The sequence below is a fragment of the Phocoena phocoena genome, chromosome 19, assembly GCF_963924675.1.
Source record: "Phocoena phocoena chromosome 19, mPhoPho1.1, whole genome shotgun sequence".
NCBI classification, from domain to species: Eukaryota; Metazoa; Chordata; class Mammalia; order Artiodactyla; family Phocoenidae; genus Phocoena; species Phocoena phocoena.
The window spans coordinates 57,454,732-57,472,347 of record NC_089237.1 but is presented as its reverse complement, the minus strand read 5'-3'; the positions used below and the strand labels follow the sequence as shown (position 1 = coordinate 57,472,347).

Sequence of the window (17,616 nt, the reverse complement as noted above, 5' to 3'; positions counted from 1 at the left end):
AATGGAATATTAGAGGCAAAAAGAAATGAGCTATCAAGCCATGAAAAGGAAGAATTTTAAATGCGTATTACTAAGTGATAGAAGCCAATCTGAAAAGGCTTTGTACTGTGTGATTCCAACTATGTGACAATCTGGAAAAGGCAAAACTATGGAGACAGTAAAAAGATCAGTGGGGATCAGGGGTTCGGATGAGAGGATGTATAGACAGAGCAGAGAGGATTCTTAGGGCAGTGAAAATACTCTGTATGGTATAATATAATGATGGATGTATGTCATTATACAGTTGTCCAAACCCATAGAATGTACAAGACCAGGAGTGAACCCTAATGTAAACCATGGACTTGGGGTGATTATTATGTGTCAGTGTAGGTTCATCGATTGTAACAAGTGTACCATCTGGCGGGAGATGCTGATAATGGGGGAGGCTGTACGTGTGTGAGGGCAGGGAGTATATGGAAACTCTCTGTACCTTACCCTCAATTTTGCTGTGAACCTAAAGCTGCTCTTTTAAAAAAAAGTCGTCATAAAAAAACGTTTTTAATTAAAAAAAAGTCTATCTGCCAGGACTTATTCTCTGCCCTAGGAATAAAACTGAAAACAAGCTAGGTGAGGACCATGTCCTTCTGAAACTTATATTTTAAGTATTTACCTATGTTTATAAGAACTAGATATATAGCCTTTTAAATGGTTTCATACAGATAAACCTTAATTTAGTTAGTCATCCCTTATTATACATATATTAGGGTTCCCCCCCAGGTTATCTCTATTACAAATAATCTCTTTATGTATAATATTTCTTGAATGACTAACATTTTTTTCCTTCAAAATCTTTTGTTGCCAGTAAGATTAAACCATTTTTCATAAATATTGAGAATTTCAATCTAAGCACTTTTCTTCTCAGTTTGTGCTATTAAGGATATTAACTGCAAATATATGCAAGTAATGGCCTCATTTTTTGTTTGCTTTTAATTTTATTTATGTTTCATATTACAACTATGGGAATCAAATTATAAGCAAAATTTGTTACAAGATGCCTGGATTTTATTTACAAAGTATTATAGGTACACAGGATTCTTAATAAATTTCTCCTTATTTTTTAGTAGGTTGGGGCCAGAAATCAAAATTTTTTTAAGTAAAAAATATAACACCACGCCCTTGACACATACTAAAACTCAGTATCTTCATTGTTGTCTTTCATTATTTCCTCTGAATCCAACTTTCTGTTTAAATTGTTTTCTCTTGTAATTTTTTAAATTACTTTTTTTTTTTTTTTTTTAAATTGATTTCATTTATTTATTTTTGTCTGCGTTGGGTCTTCTTTGCTACGTGCGGGCTTTCTCTAGTTGTGGCGAGCGGGGGCTACTCTTGGTTATGGTGCACAGGCTTCTCATTGCGGTGGCTTCTCTCCTTGCGGAGCACGGGCTCTAGGTGCGCGGGCTTCAGTAGTTGTGGCACACGGGCTTAGTTGCTCCACGGCATGTGGGATCTTCCCGCACCAGGGCTCGAACCCGTGTCCCCTGCATTGGCAGGCGGACTCCCAACCACTGCGCCACCAGGGAAGCCCTTAAATTACTTTTAAAATACCTAACTCATTTAAAAAATGTACGGACTAAACATTACCCACCTTCCTGATTTATTCTAACCTGAAAAACAGGAAGTTAATAACGTGATATAACATAATGAAAGCTGTAATTGACAGAGAAAAGACTGTGGACTCAAAATGGGGAAAAGCATCAATCGGATTAAGGAAACTTCTCCAAAGAGCTTTTCTTTTGAGCTGGTCTTTAAAAATAGGACTTAAGTATACAGGAAATGGGGCAAGCCATTCAGGGCAATAGTAAAAGCATAAGTAAGTCTTGGACTCATTTGAATAACTCATTCTAACTACATCTCCAGTTTTAAGGGGTAGGGAGAAGCAGGAAAAAATGTATTTTGTTATTAGTTGCTCATTTAATCCTCTCAGCAATCCTATGATAGGCGTTACACGTATATATAATTTGTTTTTCTCATTTTTTAACTGTGGAAACTGAACCACGAAGTTAGGTAACTTGACCAAAGTGAAGAGCTAGAACACAGAGGAGCCAGGACCCAGTGGCTCTTTCCTGTTCTAAACCACTGCACCCACACACATTGCCTTGCTGCTGTATCAGTTAAGGAAGTAACCATTTTGATTCCCAGTGTATGTTCCACGAAATACCAGTTCCTCAAGCTGCTATTAAAAAAAAAAATGTTAATACCTTGACCTGACAAGTTTAGGGAAATTAACCGGATGTGCTATTCCCCCTTTAGAGGTGCACGGTCCTTATTAGACTATCAACATCTTGGAGAAGTCTTGCTATAAAAAATTCCTATTTAATTTTGTTTAGTCCAGCATTTCTCCGATTTATGTAACCATTGAAGTACCTATTAATATACACATGAGAGGAAGCCACAGTAGGTAGTAGGGTGTTGTAGAATGCATGTGCTGGAGAATTAACACAGCCAGTTCTGTGTTTTAGGAAGCTCATACTGGTGGCATATGGAGAACCGTTGGGAGGGAAAGACTGGAGTCGGGAAAACCAGTTCAGCCCATCCTTTCCCCTCCTGACTGCACTGCCACCTCTCATATGACAGAGCTCCGTGTATTTCTGATCTGTATACTGTCCCTTCAGTCAGTTTGACATCCCTGTGCCAATATCTTGCTGTAGCTTTTACAACAATTAACTTCTGTAGCTTTTACAACACTGTATCTGGTAGGGCCAGCCCTCTGATCTGTTGTTCCTCAGGGTGTGTTTGCCATTTTTGACCTTCCAAACATGTTATTTTTTTTTATAAATTTATTTTTATTTATTTATTTTTGGCTGCATTGGGTCTTCATTTTGCTGTGTGCGGGCTTTCTCTAATTGCGGTACGTGGGCTTCTCGTTCTGGTGGCTTCTCTTGTTGCAGAGCAGGGGCGCTAGGCGCTCAGGCTTCAGTAGTTGTGGCACGCAGCCTCAATAGCTGTAGTGCATGGGCTTAGTTTCTCTGCAGTATGTGCGATCTTCCCCAACCAGGGATCAAACCTGTGTCCCCTACATTGGCAGGAGAATTCTTTTTTTTTTTTTTGCGGTACGCGGGCCTCTCACTGTTGTGGCCTCTCCCGTTGCGGAGCACAGGCTCCGGACGCGCAGGCCCAGCGGCCATGGCTCACGGGCCCAGCCGCTCCACGGCATGTGGGATCCTCCCGGACCGGAGCACGAACCCGTGTCCCCTGCATCGGCAGGCGGACTCTCAACTACTGCGCCACCAGGGAAGCCCGGCAGGAGAATTCTTAACCACTGTGCCATCAGGGAAGTCCCCAGATACATTTTAGAACTAGTTTGGGCATGCCCAAGGAAGAACCTTGCTGGCGTTTTTATTGGAATTTCACTGACTCTGTTGATCAATATTGGGAAAAATCGACAAGTTTACAATGTGAAGCCTTTCTGTCTATGATTTTATGGTACGTCTCCTCATTTATATTGGCCTTTTTTAATGTCCTTTAGTAGATTTATAATAAAGGCCTTACATATATATTGAAATGATTAGTAATTTTGTCCATTCATCTGTTTCTCATATACAGAGCTTCTTTTGCAAATATTACAGTCTCTTGTTACTTCCTCATAGTTTGACGTTTTTATTTCTTTAAATATATTAAACACATATCTACTTCTAATAATTCCAATTTCTGCAGTCTTTGTGTCTGCCTCTGCTCTTTGAGTAACTCATTCTGAGTGACTTGTTTCCCTGTGTGTTTTGTGATTTTTTTTTTTAATTGTAAGCACATGTTTCATGGAACCATACTTGTGATAATTTTTTTTTTTTCTGGTAAAAATCACGTTTTCCTTTTAATTGACACCGTTTCCTCTCTCAGGTGCTACTTTGGTAATGATTAGGTCCCCACCTCTCAAGAACATTGCATCTGAACAGGCTGAGACAGAGCCAGTGTGAACACAGACCCCAAAGCAGGGCTTTTGGGATAACAAGAACAGAAAAAAACAGCCTTTCTCTTCACTTACAAAGGGAGTCACTCAGAGGGTCCAAAGCTCTGTTTTCCAAACGTAGAAAACGTGGAGCTCAATGCAAACTAGAAACCAAAATATATCAGTAATGGGGCTTCCCTGGTGGCGCAGTGGTTGAGAGTCCGCCTGCCAATGCAAGGGACTACGGGTTCGTGCCCTGGTCTGGGAGGGTCCCGCGTGCCGCGAGCAGCTGGGCCCGTGAGCCATGGCCGCTGAGCCTGCGCATCCAGAGCCTGTGCTCCGCAACGGGAGAGGCCACAACAGTGAGAGGCCCGCGTACCACAAAAAAAAAAAAAAATATATATATATATATATATATCAGAAATGAAGCAGAGTGCTTCGTCCAATACTCAAGGTCTGATCATCCCACCTCTTTTATAAGGAATGCCCCCCTCCAGCATTTTTAAAGGAAGATGTTTGTTTCTATTTCACTTTCCAACTGGGTATAAAATCTACTAAAAGGGATACAATGAATCAGAATAGATCAGCTCACTCACAAGAGACTCCCAGGTAAAGATTTTTGGTTGCTGAGATTATTCAGCACATTATTTCAAAATGGCAAAATTCAGGACAATCTGAGAATCCAAGAGTGGCGGCTACGTTCGCCGACAGGTTATGTGAGACACACATACATACAGCCCATGTTTCCGTGTACACGTCAAGGGGCCCAGACCTCTGATCAGCTCAGTAAGTTAGTTTGTCCATTACAGTGCACGGAACAACACGGGGAGAGACACTTTCTTGGAGAGGTTCATCCTCTCTGAAGGAGGCTGGAGACCAGGGCCCTCATTAGCTGGACCCCTCCTCTTTGGTCGTGGCAGCCTCAGAGACAGCCGTCTCCTCTAATCGATCCTCCTCCTCCTGGGGATAGAGGTCCGGGTACTTCTGCATGCACTCCTGCATGGCCCGGAACTGGTCTACACAGTCCGACCCCTTGACATCTTCTGTGCTGTAGTGGAAGCAGGAAAAGGCCACCTTGAACTGTTCCCCACACGGGCCGCTGGCCATGCCCCCCAGGCACAGGCAGTTCCAGTTGATGTCTCCGTTGGGCAGGATCAGTCCGTGCTCCTCGTAAGGATCATTGGGGTCGTCGGCCCCCAGCTCCGCGTTGCTTGGAGTTTCATGGTCTTCTTTGGTCACAGATATGATTCGATCCTTCCCTTCCTGCCGGCAGTAGGCCATGGTGCAGCCTGGCGCTCCAACCTCACGGCGACTGTGGCGGCGGCCTCATGCCGTGACCTCCCCGGTGATAATATTTTCGTGTTTATGTTTGCTTCAGCCAGGCAGCAAAGGGAACTACCCATCTTAGATCACTCTAAATTAAAATTTTATACTGAGACTTTTCAGGCCATAGAGGTAGCGTAAATTCAGGGCCCAAACTCAAGTACATCAGTTGCCGGATGGTGTGCAACAAATTATCTCGAGGCTTAGTGGCTTAAAACAGTCGTGACACTTTATCTCTCATGGTTTCAGACGGAGAGCAGTTGTCTCTACCCCATGATGGTTAGTACCTCAGCTGGAATACCCAAAGGCTGGAGACTGGAATCACCTGACTTAGCTAGAGATGTGGGCCAGAACATCCACATACGGTCAATCCACGTAGCCTGGGCTTCCTCACAGCCTGGTGACGGGGTTCCTGGGCAAGTGTGCGAGAGGGCCTGCCCTCAGGGGAGCCGCGTTGCCTGCTGTGGCCTAGCCTTGGAAAGCGCGTAGTGTCACTTTGACTGCATTGTGTGTCAGGGCCGTCGCAAGTCACATCCAGGTTCAAAGAGAGAAATACCACCTCTTGATAGGAAGCAGCAAGGTTCTAGAAGTGCATGTGGACTAGAATTATTGCAGTGGCTACATTTGGAAACCACAGTGTGCCACACCTAGTGAAGGCGAGTGTGTCGTTGACAGTTCTCAGGGGGTGACATTTTTCTTATTTTCCCTTCCACTAGAAACAAGTCTAAGACACAGAAGTAGCCCCCCCATCTCTGTTTCGGGTGGTTTTTCCCCTAGTTCACCCACTGTAGGTATTGCCTTCTGAGGGTCCTATCTTTGTGTGGAGGTTTCCTTATTCGTGCCCAAGTTTTATCTCCTGTCCCAACTTCAGGCCACCAGCTGACCTGGCTTCAGCTCCACCCTACCTATCTGGATTTGTGCTTACCTACTGTTTATGACCTCCAAAGACAGCCCTTACTTTCCTGCCAGCTCAGCCATACATTCTAAAACATGCTTGCCTTTCATTTCACGTGTTCAGATATTCTACGGGGGTTTCTCCAGACATGTGACTCACCATATTTCCTAAAACAGAACTTATCAGGTTATTTTCATTATTGCTTTTTTGTTTCCCCTGATTTGTTTTTTGTTTTTGGTGCGCTAGGTCTTCGTTGCTGCGTGTGGGCTTTCTCTAATTGCAGCAAGTGGGGGCTACTCTTCATTACGGTGCGCAGGCTTCTCTTGTTGCAAAGCACGGGCTCTAGGCGCATGGGCTTCAGTAGTTGTGGCACACGGGCTCAGTAGTTGTGGCACACGGGCTTAGTTGCTCCTTGGCATGTGGGATCTTCCCAGACCAGGGCTTGAACCTGTGTCCCCTGCATTGGCAGGTGGATTCCTAACCACTGTGCCACCAGGGAAGTCCCTCACTATTGCTTTTTTTTTTTTGTGTGGTACGCGGGCCTCTCACTGCCGTGGCCTCTCCCGTTGCGGAGCACAGGCTCCGGACGCGCAGGCCCAGCGGCCATGGCTCATGGGCCCAGACGCTCCGCGGCATGTGGGATCTTCCCGGACCGGGACACGAACCAGCGTCCCCTGCATCGGCAGGTGGACTCTCAACCACTGCGCCACCAGGGAAGCCCTCACTATTGCTTTTTAATCATGAATAATTATTCAGAATTTTCCTTATTGAGATAAATTTAGATCCAGGCTCAAAAGTGTTCGTCTCATCTATTTTACTCTTTTCTTTCTAACCCAATACATTTGAGATTTCTAAAAATATATGATCTTAAGATTGACTGCATCTTATTAAGAATGGGATAAATTAGTAATATTTAAAATATGAATTATGGGACTTCCCTGGCGGTCCAGTGGTTAAGACTCTGCACGTCCACTGCAAGAGGCACAGGTTTGATCCCTGGTTGGGGAACTAAGATTTTTTTGCCGCGTGGCACAGCCAAAAAAATTAAATAAACAAGATAAATATGAATTATGTTTAAGAGAGTGATAGAAACTTCAGAACAGGACTCAAAGGTTACATATCTCTGGCCCTATTTTGTAAAAAATATATATATCTGTGTATATATATCTCGAAAACATTGAAAGCTGGGCAAGAAAGCCAGAGGACTAAAAGGATAGAAAAAAGTAATGTTATCAAACTGTTTATGAAATGGCCCGCACATGGAGGGCACTCCCCAGTATGCCACCAACCCAGGCCCTGTCCCCTTTTCCTCCTCTTTCCTATTTCTTTCTGAGAGTCCCCACTGGCGCCCCGCGCGGTCACAAAGCCTTGGCTGAGTCTAGGAGAGTTTTGGCATTCAATGAACCAAGTGGGTGAGTGGCTCTAGAGCCCCCATGCCCATTCACTCGGCTTAGACAGGATTTATCAGTCTGTCTTCAGCTCGAGAGAGAGATCCTCGCAAATCCAGTCTCTTGGGTCCCTCTCCTCTTGCTGCTTCCATCTTTCAAATTGCTCATCAGAGGGGCATGATCCTTCCCCTGTGTGTGTGTGTGTGTGTGTGTGTGTGTGTGTGTGTGTGTGTATACACACACACACATACGCACATCGTGATTTCTCCAGCTGGGCTCTGTGGACACCTTCTAATGGAAGGTGGCCAGCTCTTTGGGTTTCAGCTCCTGGGGAACCCGGTTTGGGTTCCCATATTTGATATGGTTTCTCTTTTCCTGGGTAGACTCTAAGTGGTAGAGAACCTAAACTCCCCCATTTTATAGTTGAGAAAATGTGGACCTTTTTTTCTTCCCAATACATTTTAGAATTAGCTTAGTCATGTTCAAGGAAAACCCTTGCTAGCATTCCTGAAACCCAGGAACTTAAGGAATCTCTTCAGGTTCACAAAGTTAGTGGAAGGCCAGGTATTGGGTCCACGATGCCTTGATTCTCAAACCACTTCTCATTCTAACAAATTAAAACTTCCAGGGTAGGAAAATGGGTAACTAGAGGAGTAGGAGAGGGGCTTTTTAAAAAAATATCTATACGGTCTTATTTCTTTGTATTTTTAACCATGTAAGTCTTTTTACCTATTTAGAATAAATAAATGAATCTTTAAGGTAAAACAAATGTCTACCTTTATACATTGTGCTGTGTAAATGTGGGTCTTTTACAAAGTGAATTTAATTTCTATTAAATGTCATTATGTTTGCTAGTTATTACTAAGTATTAGTTATCACACACACACAATGTAGTTCTATATAAATAAATCTACATTAATCCCATTTGTTTTCTGCCTTCTAGAATAATGATCTCCAAGCTTTTTTTGGGTCACATTTTCCTATTGGTAAAAGGTTTTGAACATATACTCCCATTATATGTATATTTATTTATAATTATATTAAGTAGCTAGACCACTGAATTAATGTGTACAGTCTAAAACAATGAAAGTTGACATGTATAAAGGACAAGGTAAACAAATTAGGAGGAGAAGTCCCAAAACCTTTCCTCCATCCCAGCAGATGGTCCTATGCACCCAGGGGACACTGTTCTAGAGAATGCCAGTCAGGAGCTGCTGGAGGGTCCCAGACACTTACTCCACTGAAGTGCCTACACGTTCACCAGAGTGAATGAAAATGTTGAAAATGCTCTCTGACTTCAACTCCCTAACTTGTTCTAAGTTCCTCAGTTCAAACACAAAGCAATAAAACTAGCTCCAAAAACACCTTGGCCTCACTTCTAAGCTGTTTCTCACAACTGTAACCAGAGTCTAACATGCTCGGCCTCTGAGGTTAGGAAGCCCGTCACTAGTGTACGTTAGACTATTTACTTATCACCGAAGATAAGTAACCTTGAGATAAAATGGGAGAGGGGAACCTAAAATATAATGACCATCACAAAAATTGACAATTTCTATTTGACTCAAAAATCTGTGATGAGAACAGTACAAAATTAAGCTATTTTCTGGAGTCTTTTGGGGGTTAGTCCTTTTATCAGATACAATGTAATGACTGTCTCCTATCTGGGTTCAAACAGTTCAAAACTAGCCCTAGAGTAACCCCTGCCAAAGTTGAAAGGTTTCACTTGGGAGTTCCTTTCTGAGTTTTCTGGAACAGTAAGCAGAGCCACTCTGTGCTCGGGGCCTCTGGAGTGCCTGCAGTGTGCTGACACCAGGGTGATACAGAGTGGCTTTTCAGGTCAGTGACATTTAGGCATTAATAATCAGATCACGGAGGAAAGTTCACATTTCTGAGCAGAATACTGGAAATGATTGCTTGCCGGGGAAAAGAGCAGAAGGCTTCCCAGAGGGAATGGCATTTGATCTGGATGATGAGGGAGACTTATAATTCAGGAAGAAAGGAGAGGAGGAGGGGGAAGGGAAAGAGAAAGCAGTCAAGGGAAGAGAAGAGAAACACTGAGCACCTGACTAGGTAGATGTGTCTCATCATATAATCCTTAGGAAAGCCTTTGGAGACGGCCATCATCCCCACTGCACAGGTACAGGAAGCGTGGCTCAGGAGAGTTAAGTAACTAGCACAAAGCACACATGCAGTTATCTGCTGGAGGGTTGAATTAAGGGGGCCAGTAGCTAGACAATTGCTCATAAGGGCAATTTAAGTGGTACCAAAACATCACTGTATGTCATTTGTAAGGATACAGAGCAGTTACTTAACAGAACCATTCTTGGGGAGTATAGTGTGTGTGTTGGGAAAATAAAGAATTCGTAAGCTATCTGGGGTGCTGATGTGGTCCAGATCCCCGGGGACATGCTGGGAGAGCTGGTTACTAAACTCTGAAGGAGGCTATTTTCCTGTAACACTCAGGAGTAGCAGCCTCTTTAAATAAGTGCTTAACAGATATTTGAAGACTATCAATTTAAAGGGGACCAAACGACATATACCAGGACAAAACTATAATTCAAGAAGATACATGCACCCCTATGTTCACAGCACCTCTGTTCACAACAGCCAAGACATGGAAACAACCTAAATGTCCATTGACAGATGAATGGATAAAGAAGATGTGGTACCTATATACAATGGAATACTACTCAGCCATAAAAAAGGAACGAAATAATGCCATTTGCAGCAACATGGATGCAACTAGAGATTATCATACTAAGTGAAGTGAGTCAGAAAGAGAAAGACAAATACCATATGATATCACTTATACGGGGAATCTAAAATATGGCACAAATGACTCTATCTACAAAACAGAAACGGACTCACAGACATAAGAGAACAGACTTGTGGTTGCCAAGGGGAAGGGGAGTGGGGGAGGGAAGGAGTGGGAGTTTGGGATAAGCAGATGCAAACTATCCTATATAGGATGGATAAACAACAAGGTCCTACTGTATAGCACAGAGAACTGTATTCAATATCCTGTGATAAACCTTAATAGAAAAGAATATTTTAAAAAGAATGTATATATGTGTATAACTGAGTCACTTTGCTCTACAGCAGAAATTAACACAACATTGTAAATCAACTATAATTTAAAAAATAAATAAGATTAAATAATAAGGGGCCCAAACAAATAGTGTGTCCAGAAACCTGACTTGTTCTGAATGGTTATAGAAGGGTCAGTCCTAAATCTGTTTAACTGCAAAGCAGGTGCTCTTCAAAGCCTGTAGCTTGGGGCTGAAAGGTACATAGACAGGCAGGCAGATGGACAGACACAGGGAGAGACACAGAGATGGGGAAGAATTCAAAGGTGATTCTAAAGACTGCTTCTCACAGGAGTGTCTGATAGTAACCCTAGCGTTGCGTCTTCTTCAACTTTTTATCACCGCCACAAAATTTTCAGGTAGCTTAAATCCTATAGGGAACAAGATGAGATAAGAATGAGTGAACCGATAGATCTCCACTGATAAAAAAGAAGTCGACAACTGTGTATTTGTTATCCTCAGGAAATTACTACAATCAAGGGGAGACTCGTAAGAAGGAACTTCTGCAGAGCTGTGATGTTTTGGGGATTCCACCCTCCAACGTAATGATTATTGACAACAGGTAAACTTATCTTTTAACAAGTGGAAATTCATTGGCAATAAAAATGCAGTGGTACACTCAAAAGACACAAACATAATGTGGGTGGATAAGAACATCTTACTTGAGAAGTCTACAGAAAATAGTTTCACGTTTGTTTTTAAGTGACAGTGTAGTGCAAGTGAATTTTTTCAACTTCTGTTCAGATTTTGTCTTAAGATAGCTGCTTCTCTTGAATCTTGAAAAAAAAATTATTATAAAAAATTTCAGGGACTTCCCTGGCGGTCCAGTGGTTAAGACTCTGCGCTTCCATTGCAGGGGCCACGGGTTCGATCCCTGGTCAGGGAACTAAGATCCCATATGCCGCAGCCAAAAAAAAAAGAGTCAAAAGTGTAAAGAACAGTATTACGAACCCCACATGCCTGTAATCTGAGACCAGTGATTGTCAAGCCTTTGCCGTACGTACTTCATCTAACCCCACATAACATCTGTTGTGTGTGAAGCTGTGGTTTTCTTGCAGTTGTAACTTAGCTGTTATATATTTTAAAAAATTTTTTATTGGTGTATACTCTGTTGTGTTAGTTTCAGGTGTACAGCAAAGTGACTCAGTTATACATATACATGTATCCACTCTTGTTTAGATTCTTTTCCCGTATAGGCCATTACAGAGTATTGAGTAGACTTCCTGTGCTCTACAGTAGGTCCTTATTACCTGTTTTATATATAGTAGTGTGTATGTGTCAATCCCAGTCTCCCAAATTATCCCTCCTGTGTGTGAAGTATTTTAAAGAAAACCCAACCATCAGGTTATTCTACCCCTACGTACTTCGGGATACATCTCTTAAGAAGATAGACTTTTTTTTCATGCAGCCACAATGTCATTATTATCCATCTAACAAAATTAATAGTAACAGCAATTCCTTGATTTCTCCAATACCCAGTCCATTTTGAGCTACTCCAAGTAGCTCAAAAATGAATGTGTCTTCACAGTTGGTTTGTTCAAATCAGGATGTAGACAAAGTGCACACGTTATACCTGGTTGATATTCTGCGTGTCCCTCCCCCCCGCCAACCTTCTCACTGATTGTTGAAAACCTGAGTCAGTTGTCGTACAGAAGGATTTGTCTGTCTGCTCCCTCGTGGTTTTACCTAAGTAGTTCCTCTATCCTCCATATTTCTTGCAAACTGGAAATGAACGCTAACTTTCAGGGGCAAGAAGCTGCACTGTGTACTCCCTGTTCCGTCATTTCAGGACATGTACTATCTGTCTCACTTTTAGTCACGCATGTGACTGTCTGTCACACGTACTGTGTGCCTCACTCTTAGTGAGCTCACGTGGCAATGGCCGCCCCTTTCACTGTAAAGACCCACATCAGCCTTTCACGCGGTGCTTTCACGAATCCTTAATTAACTAGAAGTTGCAAAACGGTGACTTTCTAGATGTCTCCCGCGTTCCAAATGTATTAGCTATATATTCTATAAAGTAGAACTTTATCAACTGGGGCTATTTAGTTATCCTGATAGGTACTTTGATCCCAAAAGACAGGCTAAATGCTTAATTCTTTCCCTTTAATCGCCGTTTTCAGAATAGGAGTTGATCCCCTACATACCTCCTATGGTAACCCATTGTTTTCTTGTTTGTTTCTTGGCTGGGGAGGCCACTGCTTTATTTCATTAGGAACTTCTGTGTTCATGTGTTCGGTTTTTCAGTTTAAGTCATTGTGTTCTTTGATACTCCAGTTGTCTCCTCTTTGTCCTCTTCATGTTGGCTCATGCATCCTTTTGATAAGAAACGAAGACTCTGACTTAATTTATTACAATTTTTACATATCCCGAAGATCAGGCAGCTTCAGCAATATCCCCTACTTTGAAGATGCTACAGTAGGGGGTTAGTAAACTTGTTAAAAATAAATACTTCAAGGGCTTCCCTGGTGGCGCAGTGGTTGAGAGTCCGCCTGCCGACGCAGGGGACACGGGTTCGTGCCCCAGTCTGGGAAGATCCCCCATGCCGCAGAGCGGCTGGGCCCATGAGCCATGGCCGCTGAGCCTGTGCGTCCGGAGCCTGCGCGTCCGGACCCTGTGCTCCACAACGGGAGAGGCCACAACAGTGAGAGGCCTGCGTACCGCAAAAAAATAAATAAATAAATAATAAAAAAATAAATACTTCAAGAAGCCAGTTTGAAGATTCAAGGAAACCAGGTATCTTAGTCTGCTCAGGCTGCCATGGCAAAATACCAGAGACTGGGTGGCTTAAACAACAGAACTTTTTTTTAATATTTATTTATTTGGTGGCGCTGGGTCTTAGTTGTGGCACGTGGGCTCCTTAGTTGCAGCAGGCGGGCTCCTTAGTTGTAGCATGCAAACTCTTAGTTGTGGCATGCACGCAGGATCTAGTTCCCTGACAAGGGATCAAGCCCAGGACCCCTGCATTGGGAGCGCAGAGTCTTAACCACTGCGCCACCAGGGAAGTCCCCAGAAATGTATTTTTTTCTCACAGTTCTGGAGGCTGGAAATATAAGATCAAGGTGCAGCAGGGTCGATTTCTGGAGAGAGTTTGCTTCTTGGTGTGCGGATGGCCGTCTCCTCACTGCTCACATGTAGCAGGGAGAGAGAAGTTTCTCTCTTCCTCTTCTTATAAGACCACCAGTCTTATAGGGTTAGGGTCCCACCATTATGACCTCACTTAACCTTAATTACCTCCTAAAGACCCCGTCTCCAAATACAGTCACATTGTGGATTAGGGCTTCAACAGATGAATTGTGGGAGGACACAACTCAGTCCCTAGCAACATGCAACTTTTAGTCTTTCAGCTTCTCATTTCCTAACCCAGAAGAAGCAGAGCTTTGGAATCTTGCTTTGGGTTATTTAGATGGGTCAAAGAGAAGAATGAAGGGGAGAAAGAGAAAAAAAAAAAAGTTTTATGGAGGACCTACACTCGGAATAATAATGGTAAATGTATATTAAACTGTTATTGTCAGTGCCAAAGGCCATACTAAATACAGTGATCTTAAAACCTTCAAAATAATCCAATTACTTCTTCCACATTATAGAGAAGAAACAGGCCTAATGAGAGGTTGAGTCATTGGCCCGGGGTCATCCAGCTAATATGTGGTAGAGCTGGCATTCCAGCTGAGGCTCTCTGGTCACTGTGCTTTGTCAACTCCATGAAGGGACTCACAATTTCACAAAGGTCATCTCGTTTAATTCTTCCACTAACTGTAGAAAGATAGGTCTTTATTATCCTTTTTCAGTTTCACACGAAGAAACTAAAGCTTAAGACACTCGTCTGAGGCCAGACATTTAACAAATGGCAGGCAGTGCTAGGACTCGAAAGCAGAAAGGAAGACGGAACTGATTCCTGACTTTCTGCGAGAAAGTAGGTCACCACTTTGTTAGTGTATTTGGAAGACCAATGCGTCTTTAAGAGAACATTTCGTTGATGTTGTCTGCTTTCTTCCATTGTTCTGAACTTCGTGGCTGGATTTCAGGGAGACGTTTAGCCAGAGGAGCTCAGTCAGGTAAACCCTTATCCAGGGACTTCACTGGTGGTGCAGTGGATATATCTCCGCGCCCCCAATGCAGCGGGCCCGGGTTTGATCCCTGGTCAGGGAACCAGATCCCACATGCATGCCACAATTAAGAGTTTGCATGACACAACTAAGGAGCCCACGTGCTGCAACTAAGAGCCTATGCGACCAAATAAATAAATAATTCTTTTAAAAAAAAGTAAACCCTTATCCAACCCCTTAAAGAGGGAAAAAAGTTCAGGTCTCAAGATGAGAAGGCATCTCAGTAATCAGACAACCAAATGGATACTTTGGGTGATTTTACCTAGTTCCTTAATATCTGTGGGTTCTGCTAATTTAATGAATCATATGATATTTAACTGCATGTTATTAACAGATGCATATTAAGTGCCTGGACTGGGAAAGGCGCTGTGCTAGATGCTGAAGAAAGAGAACAGTTCAAGGTCCAGGAGCCGGGTAGTAGGTGTTGGCCTGACCGTCACCACTGCTGAGTTTGCAGAAACGTTCATTGTGCCAAGGTTCAGGCCTAGAAGGGGCTTAGAGACCCTCTCCAGGATACTTGGGAATTGAATGTGATTGGGAAATGCAACCTACAGATTTAGTATTCATTTGTTGCTTTTGCGCTTCTTAATACATTAGGAAGAGTCCATAGAATTATTTCATTTACATTTCAAAACAAAACAAAAAGTAAACACACATTTCTGTACACATAATTTCTAAAATAACACATACCAGACTCGTTAATAGTAGCTGCTACTTAACTGGACCAGGGAAGGACACTTGCACTTCTTAATTCTGTACAGTTTTATTTCGCTTTTGCTTTTTTAGGAAGCCTATGTTACTTTTTTGTTTTTGCGGTACGCGGGCCTCTCACTGTTGCAGCCTCTCCCATTGCGGAGCACAGGCTCCGGACGCGCAGGCTCAGCGGCCATGGCTCACGGGCTCAGCTGCTCCGCGGCATGTGGGAACTTCCCGGACCGGCGCATGAACCCGTGTCCCCTGCATCGGCAGGCGGACTCTCAACCACCGCGCCACCAGGGAAGCCCGCCTATATTACTTTTTAAAGTACAAGCAGAAACGCACATATATGGAATCTAAAAAAAAAAATGGTACTGATGAACCTAGTGGCAGGGCAGGAATAAAGATGCAGATGTAGAGAACGGACTTGAGGACACGGTGGGGAAGGGTAGGCTGGGACAAAGTGAGAGAGTGGCATGGACATATATACACTACCAAATGTAAAATAGGTAGCTAGTGGGAAGCAGCCGCATAGCACAGGGAGATCAGCTCGGTGCTTTGTGATGACATAGAGGACTGGGATAGAGAGGATGGGAGGGAGGCTCAAGAGGGAGGGGATATGGGGATGGATATATGTATACATATGGCTGATTCACTTGGTTGTACAGCAGAAACTAACACAACACTGTAAAGCAATTATACTCCAATAAAGATGTAAAAAAAAAAAAAAAAGTACAAGCAGACCTCAGACATATCACAGGTTGGGGTCCAGCCCACTGCAATAAAGCGAATATCACAATAAAGCAAGTCACAGGAACGTTTTGGTTTCCCAGTGCATACGAAAGTTACGTCGACACTATAGCGTATTAAGTATGCAGTAGCATTCTGTCTAAAAAGACAACATACATAGCTTAATCAAAAAATAGATATGATCTGAGCCTTCAGCGAGTTGTAATAATAACACCAAAGATCATAGATCACCATAACAAATATGATGATAATAATGAAAAAGCTTGAAATGTTACAAGAACTACTGAAATGTGACACAGAGACGTGAAGAGCGCAAATGCTGTTGGAAAAGTGGCGCCAATAGACTTGCTCTCACACGGTTGCCACAAACCTTCAATTTCTAAAAAAATGCAGCATCTCTGAAGCGCAATAAAGTGAAGCACAATGGAACGGTTATATTGATGTATTATATTTTTTAAAGACTACTCCACCTAAGTAATAAAACATTCTTCCCTCTGTACTCAGCTTCTATCCCTACAAGTGAAGGCTAAATTAGAAATAATTCTGCGTACGTTTTGATAATATTTGGTTTGGTAAGTTCAAAACATAGAATAGAATTCCTTGAAAAGATCATAATGCTTTTAAGCCTTTTTATAAACACTGTGCTTGTCTCACGGGCCTCATTCTGGAGGATGAGCGGGCACAGGGTCAGATAAGCTGCTCCAAAGGGCTCTGGCTGGAAATGCAGGGTTCAAGGGGGGCCTGATTGTGACAGAATAAAACAAAGCAGACCCTCCGGTTATAACCCAGGCCCATTAATATGCTTCCGGGCCCAATGACCAACTGTCGGGCAAAACTTATGGGGTCTCAGAGCTGATCGTGGTCTGATCCATGCTCCCATCGTCCTGCACCTGCGATGCCACATCACAGCTATTCCCACAACCAAAACAGGGAGGACTCCCAGTGCCCCAACCTGCGTCCTTGTATGTAAGCTGGGCCGCAAACACACCACGCTTTCCTCTGCGTCCACACCCGTGCATGTGCCTGGCCCTCTTCCACACGCTTCCTCTCTTCCCAGCACCCCATACCCTGGCCCCCTAGCAAACACCTCTTCATCCCTCAAACCTCAGCTCAAGATTACCTCAGACTCTGCAGCACCATCCCTGATTTGCCCAGATTTTCTTAGGCACTTTGGTTATATTCTCATCGTCCCGTTCTATTCTAGCACATACACGAATTTTTTAATCTGCGCCATAAGCCCCTCTGTATCTTTTATTCCTGTATCTGCAACCTCTGTCTTAACCCTTGACACATAGTAGTTGCTCAGTTCATGTTTGTTGAATAAATGAATGACTCCGCTTATACCAGAAGCTTTCTTCCTGTGGCAGCACGTAAATGTGTGGTCTCGAGAACTTAGATGATACCGAAGCATCCCAACCCCCTTCCTCACTTTTTCTTCATTTACCCAGAA

The 17,616-nt window shown here is 43.2% G+C and overlaps 1 protein-coding gene and 1 pseudogene across 1 annotated transcript in view; one reads left to right on the top strand and one right to left on the bottom strand.

The window, feature by feature from the left end:
• PIGL (phosphatidylinositol glycan anchor biosynthesis class L) overlaps positions 1–17,616 on the top strand; it is a 54,730-nt gene that overhangs the window by 1,448 nt on the left and 35,666 nt on the right. Inside the window, exon 2 of the mRNA XM_065897755.1 lies at positions 11,077–11,176. Coding sequence (XP_065753827.1) covers positions 11,077–11,176 — 100 coding nt within the window. The remainder of the gene's footprint in view (positions 1–11,076; positions 11,177–17,616) is intronic.
• Positions 4,811–5,203, bottom strand: LOC136138928 (mitochondrial intermembrane space import and assembly protein 40 pseudogene; annotated as a pseudogene).